We start from the raw sequence: 11,203 nt of genomic DNA, 5'->3' as shown, positions 1-11,203 counted from the left end.
TTTTTTTTTTTTAATGATTTATTTACTTCCATTTCATGCGAACTGGTGCTCTGCCTCCATGTATATCTGTATGAGGGGATCAGATCCTCTGGAGTTACAGACAGTGTAGGTGCTGGGATTGAACCCTGGTCCTCTCTGCAAGAGCAGCCAGTACTCATAACCACTAAGCCATCTCTCCAGACCTCTTTTGATTTTTTTTAGTTAGTAGCTTCTAACATTTTAAGACTGTTTCCTGGCTGGGCAGTGGTGGCACATACCTTTAATCCCTGCACTTAGGAGGCAGAAGCAGGCAGATTTCTGAGTTTGAGGCCAGCCTGGTCTACAGAGTGAGTTCCAGGACAGCCAGGGCTACACAGAGAAACCCTGTGTGTCTCTTCCCCAAACTGGAAAGATCTGGTACTTCAGGCTTGCATTCCAGGCTCACCCATCATCAATGGAGGCAGCTAAGTATCCACTGCTCACTACGGATGGGGCCTGCTTTCTACTTTTCTTAAGTGTTTTCTTTAAATTCTATGCCATGTGTATGGGTATTCTGCCTGTGTATGTCTATGTGCCACATGTGTACAGTGCCCTTGGAGAGCAGAAGAATCAGATGTCCTGGAACTAGGGTTACAGATGATCGTGAGCTGGGTGCTGGGCACTAAACCTCTCTGGAAAAGCAACCAATGCTTTCAACCGCTCAACTATCTCTTCATCCCTACACTGTGGGCCCTGTAGATGTGTGTATTTGGGGTCCTGTGTGGGAAACTGGTTAACAACCCTCAAACATACCTGAAGTCTAGTCCCTAGAATCGGGGGAGTTTACCTTTCATGACAAAGGCAGTTTACAGGTATAATTGTGTTAAAGATCTTGAGATGAGATCCATCTTCAGACTTCCTGGTTGACCTGGTTTCCCCCCTTCAGCTGGCCATGAACTCTGCCTCCTGAGTGCAGGACAGCACCACCCCATTTGGCTCTTGGTTCACTATTAATCACTAGTGTCCTTAGAAGAAGCCTGGGTGTGGTGGCACATTCCAACACTTGGGAGATCAAGAATGGCACAGCCTGGACTATGAGACGCTGTCTAAAAGGGGAGGGGCAAGGGTATTTGACTATGCAAGGGGTCAACAGAAGTAGAGATCAGAATGATGTGGCCATAAATCAAGAGAAAGCAGCAGCTATTAGAAGCTAAGAGAAAGGGCTGGCAAGATGGCTCAGCGGGTAAGAGCACTGACTGCTCTTCCGAAGGTCCTGGGTTCAGATCCCAGCGACCACATGGTGGCTCACAGCCACCCATGATAGGATCGGACACCCTCTTCTGGTCCATCTGAAGACAGCTGCAGGGAATTACACCGGAGCGAGCAGGCCTGAGCGAGCAGGGCCTGAGCGAGCAGGGCTGGAGCGAGCAGGGCTGGAGTGGGGCGGCAGAAGTCCTGAGATCAACAGCAGCCACACACATGATCGAACACAGTCATCTGTATAGCTGCAGTGTACTCATACACATAAAAATGAAATAAAATAAAATCTTTAAAAAAAAAAAAAGAAGCTAAGAGAAACGAGAAACAATCATTTCTGGAGAGTCCAGAAAGAACGAGCCATGCTCACCCTTTCATTCTTGCCCTTTAAGACTAACTTCAGACATCTAGCATCCAGATCTGAGGAAAACACATTACCATGGATACTGTTGGTTTTAGGCCCCACTTTGATGGTTATTTGTTATAGCAGCAACAAGGAACTCGAACATGTTGCTAACAGGTACCCTGAGTACACAGAATGCAGTAAGCAGGCATATCCCGCGAGGAATCTACACTCTAGTAGGAAAAGAGAAAAATGCCCATGACCATGGTGCTAACCAAAGCAGGATAATCAAAGGTCTCAGGAAGGCCAAGAACATACTTGAAGAACTTCTAACCCAGGACCAGAGAGTCTGTTAAACCATTTTCCAATGTAACTAGCATATGGGAGACATGTATGAATACCTGGTGAATCATAAAACTCCGCCTCAGCCCTGACAGGTCAGGAGGACTTGGTAGGTGTGGCAGAGGGGATAGGGACGGGGCCCTGTGCTCCTTACCTTGCCTGCTCAATGAACTCCACTGCCTTTTCTGTGTACTTCTGTGCGAGGCCGCTCAGGTTCACAGGCTGCTCCACAATGTTTAGGTTCTCATAGAGAGGAAGGGCCACGTCTGTGTAACAGTCCCTGCCAGGGTTCCTGGGTGGGAAACACAGAAGGCTTCGGTGCATCGACACACAGATACAAAGCACTACCTAGCTGGTCCTGAGGGATTCAGCAGACCAGCCATTTGCTTTTCTACTCCCTTTGAATAGATGTCGGTGCTCCTTGGGTGAGCCAGCCACCCTGTAAAACTTGGTGAGGTGCTCATGAGCCTGGGCCGTTACGGTTTCCACCATGCAGCGAGAGACACTGAGGTATGAACAGGTGTGAACAGTTCAGCAGTCTACCAACCACCACTCTCCTTGCTGGCTTTCTCTACCATCCAGCCTCAGTGAAGGCTCTGTCTAGAATGAGCAACACTGAGTACTGTGGGTACTGTCCTAAGTCCATGACAGGATATCATGTGAGGGGAAAATCTAGTAACCAGAGAGAATGTATAAGATGGTAGTTTTAATTTTGAATCATGTTTAGAAAGCATGGAGGAACTGGGTGACACCCAGTTTTTAAAAAAAAAAAAGTCAGAAGGATAGCAATTCCTGGAGAAAACAGATTCTACTGTGGGCCCTAGGGTTGAAGAGAATCTGTGGGTCCTAGGGTTGAAGAGAACCTGTGGGCCCTAGGGTTGAAGAGAACCTGACAGGCCACATGCCTTCTCCTCGGGACATGATCTTGAGTGAGCTATCTTCAGTCTCAGAGGTCTCCATTTGTCTAGCATGGGGTCACCTGTGCCCCTTACAGGGGATTCTGGGAGGACAGAAGGCAGCTCTCTGCCCTGGTTACCACCAAGAACTGAGTGAAAGGGCAAGAAGTGTGCAGTGTCAAGTGCGTCCTCCCAAGGACAACTAGAGATGGGCTGGGGATAACCTGACTACACCACACCAAATGCATACAATACTCTGCTGTAGAACCATAGGGGATGAGGTCAGACTGGGTAAATTATTGCCAAACACATTTTTATTTTAAAGAAAAAGTTGAAGCCAAAGAGATGGCTTAGTAGTTGCTGCTCTTGCAGAGGAGCCATGTTCTGTTCCCAATACTCAAATGAGGCGGAGCAAAACCACCTGTAATTCCAGCTCCAAGAATCTGATACCCTCTTCTGGCCTCTTTGGATACCTGTTCTCACATGTACAAACCTATACACAGATGCACACATATACACATAGAAATAAATAAATATTTACCAAAAAAAAAAAACATGACCTTATGGTGTTGGCTTGATTATTCCATATTTTCTTGGAATGTACAGCTTTTAATTGCCTCGATTGAATTCCACTGTCATTTAGAATCTAACCCAACAAGCCAATGCCTTTGGTTCTGTTTGATTGTGATACAGGTTGATGAGGAAGAGAGAGAGATTGAGGGGGAGAGATGGAGACGTCGACTGAGATATCTCAGGCCATGATACGGCCACATGGGTGACTCATAGGCCACACACAGCTGTGTAAGAAAGGCAGCAAGACGTGCAACAGCCTTTCACACAGTCACGTGCCATCTTGTTAAGTGCAGACCTGGGAGGGAGCTCTGTGTGTCTGATATGCACCCAGGTGGTGACAGTGCCAGTTGCTGGTCCAATAACCACACACTAAGAAGCAAACCTGCAGGACACAGGCCCTGGGCTTAAAGACTCAGGCTGCAATCTGGATTCTTGTCTCCTGCTATCTCTGCTGCGACCTAGGTGAGGCAAATTGGTCCTACAGGTAAGGGTGGGATGTACCCCAAAGGTAACAACCTCTCAATAAACAACCATTAGTATATTAACTATTATGTTATTAATGAGTCAGCGGAGACCTTCCCTAAGCAGTTCAGACACCTGCAGCCTTAGGAACAACCACAGCATAGGCCCTGAGAGAGAGGAGCTTAGAGACTGAGCTCTTGTTGCCTCAGTAAAGCTTAGCAACTCTCTCTCTCTCTCTCTCTCTCTCTCTCTCTCTCTCTCTCTCTCTCTCTCTCTCCCTCCCTCTCTCTTTTTCTCTCTCTCCCCTTTTCTTTGTCAGTCTGTCTCTTGTCGCTCTGTCTCTGTCTCTCTCTCTGTATGGCCCATGTCCCGGCCTGGCAAATAGCTAATACCCTGGGAGCAAAGCCAGCAGGCAGAGGAGAGGGGAAGTTGCACCTGTGTGAGACCTTGGCCAGCACAAGGCTCTCCCCAGGTGAGCTAAACAATTCAGTGATTCTGGAAAATTCCAACAGAAAAAAAAATTGTAGTTCCCATCTTTGCCTTAGGACATAAATGGAAACCTTTTCCCTGGATGTATTCTCTATCTTGCGTGCTGTCTCAACTCTCCACATCTATCTCACTGAGTTATTCTAGAACATCAGGTCTCCACTTCAACTGAAAGCCCATAGCCAACACATTGGACTGTCTTACCTCCATAGGCCATCGCTCTGTGGACACGCTGGACAAGGAGGGTAGTTGTAGCCTGGGGTGTCAGTGCAACCCATGTCATTGCTATATGGGATTCCAAAGTAGTAATCGAAGCCTAGAAGACAGGTGATCGGTTAGCACCCCCACTTACCGCTGATCAGCATGCCTGCCCTTTTACACTCAAGATGAAAATTTAATTTCCCGTCATTTAATATTGCAGTACTCTAGAGTGTGTAATTAAAAAAGGATTTGATTAATACCCCTTTGAAGTATGCAAAAAAAAAATCACATTGCCGGGTTCTGCCTGTAGGACTAGCTTTGTGCAATGTTTCGTGGTAGGAGTTAACCTAGACCTGGAGGCAGTATCAAGGATTTCTGACCATTGATCACCCTCCATGAAGTTATGAATACACACAGGAGTGCCTGATGAGACGAAATAAATCCACTGCCTACATGACAGTTTAAGGAACCAAAATTATGCCTTCAAGAAGCTTTCTTTATGGGGCCAGTGAGATGGCTCAGCGGCTAAAGGTGCTTGCCCACAAAGACTAACGATGTGAGTTCAGTCTCTAGAACTCATGGTGGAAGGAATGACCCCCAAAAGTTGTCCTCTGACCTCCACATGCATCCCACAGCACAATGTGTGTGTGTGTGTGTGTGTCCACGCAAAATTAAAGTACATACATCATTTTTTAACAAAGAAAGTAAGATAAGTTAAGCCACAAGAAGTGGATGAGCCAGGTATGATGCTGTAAGCCCACAATCCCTGCAGAATGGAAACAGAAGGTCCGAGCAGGAAGTTGTTCCTGGATGTAGCAGACTTAAATGTTGAGGGAATCCGGTTTGGGAGGCGGAATGGAATGAAGGAAGTAAGAATGTGAGCGCTGGGATCCAAATCCCTTTCTGGCAGTCTCCCTTAGCGCATCTCTTCTACTCAAGCTCTTGACTGGGCCTGGCAAGCAGCAAGGAGGGTTTCCCCCTGCATCAGTCCCTTACCTGCTTTATCTGCACGCTCCATATCCTAAACCAGCTGCCTCCTGTGACTCGTGAGACTCATACCCTGCAACCCCAGTGGCTTTGCCCTGAATTGCTTTCTCTGTAACTGTCACCAATGAAACTTCACAGAAGCTGCTCAGCACAGTTCTAGTGCGGTTTCCTATAATATGCCCCATTCCTTGTCAGCCCACTAGCCCCTTCCTCTTTCTTCTTTATAGTCCTACCACAGCCTTCAGATTCTCTGTCAGCACGAATGACAAGATCTTCCCCTTTAGCACCTGTACTCCTTAAGTTGGAACATTAGATCCCCATTCACCAGTAGGCGCTCAGTGAGCTTTAAATTTGTTAACTTGACATAGCTTAGAGTGGCCCGACAAAGGAAGGGTCTCAATTAAGAGACTTCCCAGATCAGATTAGTTTGTGGATGTCTGTGGGCACCTGTCTTGTTTCTTCATTGATGTGAAAGACCGAGCCCACTGTGGGCAGCACCATTCCCTAGGCAGGTAGTCCCAGACTATATAAGAAAGCTAGCTAAATGTAGGTCTTTGAGAGAGCCAGCAAGCAGAATTCCTCTGTAGGTTCTGCCTCAAATTCCTGCTCTAATTTCCTTCAATGTTTGAACTGTGATCTGGAAGTATAAGCCAAATAAATTCTTTTCTCCTGAAGTTCCTTTTGGTCATGGTGTATGTCACAATCCCAGAAAGGCAACTAGACTAGTACATATAGAATGGCTGGTGTCTTAGTCAGGGTTTCTATTCCTGCACAAAACATCATGACCAAGAAGTAAGTTGGGGAAGAAAGGGTTTATTCAACTTACACTTCCATGTTGCCGTTCATCACCAAAGGAAGTCAAGGACTGGAACTCAAGCAGGTCAGGAAGCAGGAGCTGATGCAGAGGCCATGGAGGGATGTTCCTTACTGGCTTGCCTCCCCTGGCTTGTCCAGCTTGCTCTTATAGAACTCAAAGATTACCAGCCCAGGGATGGCACCATCTACAATGGGCCCTCTCCCTTGGATCACTAATTGAGAAAATGCCTTAGAGCTGGATCTCATGGAGGCATTTCCTCACTTGAAGCTCCTTTCTCTGTGGTAACTCCAGCTTGTGTCAAGTTGACACACAAAACCAGCCAGTACAGCTGGTAAATGTGACTGAAGAAAAGCTCATAGGTCCATGTCAACTTCGTTTGTACAAACAGATCTGAGTGCCTCATAGGTAAAGGAGAACCCTGAGCTGCAGCTTCACCTGCTGTCAAGATGACTAAATATTTCAGACTTTATCGCCAACAAGTCTCTCCCAAGGCAGAGCACCCATGGGCAACATGCGCAAAGACGTACATGGTTGTTCTCCAAGAAAAACTGTATTTACAGACACACATAGCATGCTGGATTTGGCCCATGCTGGATGCTAACTCTTAGTTTAGACATCAGCTATCCTCAGACCCAGAGCTCGTGAGAAGCCTTGGTATTTACTGGAGTCCTGGTCTCTGAAATAACCAGTAGGGGACCGGGGAGTGTGGATGCATATGAGGAATGTGTGATTGTCTGGCATGCTCTATATTGGGTTTGTAAGGAAGATGAGGGTTCATGGGAACCAGGATAGTGTACGTGGGCAGGGTGCAAAGCACAGGAGAGGACAGAAATTAGCAGCCAAGAAATCCCACTAAATCCAAGCAAGAAGACTTCCAGCACTATCTGGGGCAAAGGCAGCAAATATGTAGATCTCTTTCTTCCTACTCTGCACTCCTGGGTCAGACTCACAAACTCATCCTGGACCTTCTTCTAAGCAGGGCTCAGCCTCAGTATGCCTCTCTACCCAGGGACTCCAGGAACATCGATCAAGATGTCACCAACGGATCTAATCCACCCTTCATATGTGAAGTAAGGCCTGAAGGCCAAGGGAACACACGTTCTGGAGTGACATTTTTGTTAGTGGCCAGTCTTGGTGTTTATTTCCTCCGCTGGCTATTTTTAAATGGCTCAGCTCCATCTTCTGCCCTTTGTGTTCCTTTAAAGGGATCCCTGAGGCTCAATGCAGCCCTTTGCCACACGGTTAGAGACACTGGGAGTAGGGGGATGGTGAGGGAGAAGTTTGCAGAATCGTCAGAGAATCAGACTAAAGGAAAAGGCCACCTATTTGTGTATCAAGTGGCAAGAGAAGACGGGCAGGCATCTGTAGGACCAAGGGCTGCATTTGCTGGTATGGCCAACAGCTTCTAAGGGGCAGTCTGTGGGCTCCCATAAGCAAAGGAAGAGGCAGGGGCACAAACTATGAGTTGGAAAAGAATACTCGTATTTTAGCAAATCCGACACTAGAGAGGGCATCCACTGAGCTTTGAGAAAATCCAAATGGTCCCAGCCTTCTTCTCCAAGGCTGCAGGAGGAGGCCGGGAGACAGGGACCTCTCTCTAGGTCCACAAGACAGATTCACGCTCTGATAAACCCCTTGGGCCACAGTTTCTCACTTCCTTCTACCCATGCCTTCAGGACTTCGTAGAATGTTCCCCAAAGGTACCAAGAACCAGGATGGAAGGAAATGGACGTTCTGTGGTAGTCTGAATTGACTTCCATAGGCCCATAGGCACTATGAGGATTTTGAGGTCTCCTCTGCTCAAGCCACGCCAGTGTGGCACATAGTCTCCTTCTGCTGCCCGTGGATCAAGATATAGAACTCTCAGCTCCTTCTCCAGCACCCTGTCTGCCTGCATACTGCCATGCTTCCCACCATGATGATACTGGACACAACTGTAAGCTAGCCCCAGTGAAATGTTTTCCTTTGTAAGTGTTGCCATGGTCATGGTGTCTCTTTACAGCAATAAAACCCTAAGACAGACCCCCGGTGGACTAGTCTTCCGGCTGACAGGCAGCAAGTAGGGGACCAGGGAAGGTTCTAGAAAGAAAGATGTGAGGATGGGGGCACTGGTACCCCACATGTATCCAAGTGACTTTGGAAGTAAAGATGTACTAACATAGATTATTCCCCAGGGCTACAATGGTTTCAAATTCGCATAGCCTTGTTTTACACAGAGATCCTTTTTTTCTGTTTCCTAGGGAACAAACTCCAAGAGAATTCTTACCACGGAAATTGGGGTGATAAGAGCCATGATGCCCAAGGTGCCACTTGCCTGTGGAAAAGAGAGAGAGGGGGGCATTCAGAGGGGTCTCTGTGGGAGCATGTAGACCCTCAGAGATGCAGACCACACATTTAGTTCCCGTCAGCTCCACCCTTCCCTGAGGGCAAAGAGAAGCTGCCAAGGCCCTGTGCTTGTGGAGTTTTGCTCTCTGGGACCCCAAGGGATCCTACAGGGAGGCAGAAGACAAGCAAGGACTGGATGACTCAGGACCACATGGGAAAGATAGCTGGGGATAGTCCCTCTTCCCAGCAGCTCAGAGATGCTGCCCAGCTGAGCCTCTCTGTTCCTTAGGGAGCGCGTGGCTTGTGCCACCCTGTGGAGGGTCCTGATGAGATGGGGATGGGTGCAGGTCCCCACCCTGCATGGTCTCAGAAATGCCTGGTCTCAGCATCTTCCTCTCTGGGTAGTGTCAAGCAGTTTGCAGAGAGGGGAGAGGGTGCTTCCCCAGTAGCTCTGGTACTAAGACACCTGCAGGGCAGCAAATGAGAAACTCAGCCACCTGCAGGTCCTGTTCCACCAACACCTTCATTCTGAGGGGATAATTGGGTGATGTGGGACCGAGCTCTGACAATGTGAGAACCTCTGATCCGCTCGTTTGCTCTGAGGACCGGATCCCAGGAAACCGCTGCCAAGGCGAGGGAGTCAGAGATACATCACCAATCCAAAGATCTAAACCGTGGTACCTTTGACTGAAGGAGGGAAGCTCGAGAGCAGACACAGGCTGTGACTAAGTAAACTATTTGATATGACCTCAATAAAACACAACCAAACTACCTTTGAAAGAAAGCATGCGGGGCAAAAAAAGTAAGTCAGTGAGTCTATATTAGCTCCTGTAAGAGCCCTCTGTCCCCTTCTTGCAACTGCAAATTGTTTCATTTAAGACAAGGTTTTACTCTAGTTCAGGCTGGCCTTAGATTCAAGACCTCCTTTATTATCCTCCTGAGAGCTAGGCTTACAGCCATATCCCACCATGCCCAGCCCTATTCTGTGGACCTGAAAAACAGTTTTAAAGAAACATGCACTCAGGGGACAGAGGGGTGGATCTCTGTGAGTTCCAGGTCAGCCTGGTCTACTTAGTGCGTTCAAGGACAATCAGGAGTGCATCACGTGAAACCCTGCCTCAAAAAACAAACAAAGGGGCTAAGGAGATGGCTCAGAGGGTAAGAGCACTGACTGCTCTTCCAAAGGTCCTGAGTTGAAATCCCAGCAACCACATGGTGGCTCACAACCACCCGTAATGAGATCTGACGCCCTCTTCTGGTGCGTCTGAAGACAGCTACAGTGTATTACTCTGGAGCGAGTGGGCCTGAGCAAGCAGGGCCAGCAGTGGTCCTGAGTTCAGTTCCCAGCAGCCACACACATGATGGCTCACGGCCATCTGTATAGCTACAGTGTACTCATACACATAAAAAATAAATAAAATAAATCTTAAAAAAAAACAGACAAAGAAACAATTGAGAGAAACCTAGTACGGTGGGCACAGCACCTAAGACACTGAGGTAGGAAGTTCAGAAGTTCAAGGTCAGCTTATAAGAATAAAAGCTAGGATACACAGAAAGTCTCTGTCTGAAAAAAAAAAGTCTATTATAATAAAATATAAAATAACATAGAGTAAAGGGGTAGAGCCAAGGGAAACCTACACAACTAGGTAAAAATACGTGAGCACAGATGGGGATTTCAAGCAGTCCTGAGCACCGTGAATGGACCCCGGAGCCCTCCCGTAGGTTTCATTCATAAGCAAGGAGATGCTCTCATTTTCTTCAGGTCTTGCAAAAGGTGCATTCTGGGTAAGGGGAAGGGTGGAAGGTGTACAGGCACCTGCGATCAGTCGCTTACTTGGTGTTTAAAGGCCAGAAGGAACCCTAATACCAAAGTAGATGAAGAAGAGCCCAGAATAAGACTCTAGCATCCGGCAGTCCAGAGACCAAACTGCTCCTGACTCTGGGGATAAATGGACACAGCTTAGAGGTCTATCTAACTGGCAACCCTCGGGGGAGCTCATGTGTCCTCTGGGAACTGATGCTGTCAGCGTAATTATACCTCAGGGTGTGGGGGAAGAGGAGGGAGTGTCTCAGTTAGAGTTACTATTGCTGTGGTGAAATGCCGTTACCAAAAGTAACTTCGGGAGGAAAGGGTTTCTTTGGCGTACACTTCCACATCACTGTTCATCAGTGAAGAAACTCCAAACAGGAACTCAAGCAGGGCGGAGACCTGGAGGGTGGACCTGATGCAGAGGCCACGAAGAAGTGCTGCTTACTGGCTTGCTCCTCGTTGGCTTGCTCAGCCTGCTTTCTTGTAGAACTCAGGACCACCAGACCAGGAATGGCACCACCTACCATGGGCTGCACCCTCCTCCATGAATGGCTGATTAAGAAAACGCCCTAGAGCTTGATCTTACGGAGGCATTTTCTTACTCGAGTTTCCCTCCCTTCGGCTGACTTAGCGTGTGTCCGGCTAGCATAAAACTAAGCAGCACAGGAAGTTAGAAGAGAGAAGAATGACACTTAATTGATCCCTTCCTTCCACTGTCTGGGGCTTCTCCTTCCGAGACAACGAAT

The 11,203-nt window shown here is 47.8% G+C and overlaps 1 protein-coding gene across 9 annotated transcripts in view; it reads right to left on the bottom strand.

Annotated features, from left to right (window-relative positions):
• Positions 1-11,203, bottom strand: part of Arsg (arylsulfatase G) — a 145,477-nt gene that overhangs the window by 54,355 nt on the left and 79,919 nt on the right. For 8 of the 9 annotated variants that reach the window (XM_031354545.1, XM_031354548.1, XM_031354549.1 and 5 more), the window contains 3 exons: positions 8,589-8,636; positions 4,522-4,633; positions 2,055-2,192 (listed from right to left, as the gene is read on the bottom strand). In XM_031354545.1, the coding sequence (XP_031210405.1) occupies positions 2,055-2,192; positions 4,522-4,633; positions 8,589-8,636 (298 nt within the window). The remainder of the gene's footprint in view (positions 1-2,054; positions 2,193-4,521; positions 4,634-8,588; positions 8,637-11,203) is intronic. The other variant, XM_031354547.1, reaches the window with a different exon arrangement.

This window comes from Mastomys coucha, unplaced genomic scaffold (genome assembly GCF_008632895.1).
Source record: "Mastomys coucha isolate ucsf_1 unplaced genomic scaffold, UCSF_Mcou_1 pScaffold5, whole genome shotgun sequence".
In the NCBI taxonomy this organism is placed as follows: domain Eukaryota; kingdom Metazoa; phylum Chordata; class Mammalia; order Rodentia; family Muridae; genus Mastomys; species Mastomys coucha.
The sequence above is the reverse complement of the archived record's forward strand: the minus strand, read 5'-3'. Positions and strand labels throughout refer to the sequence as shown.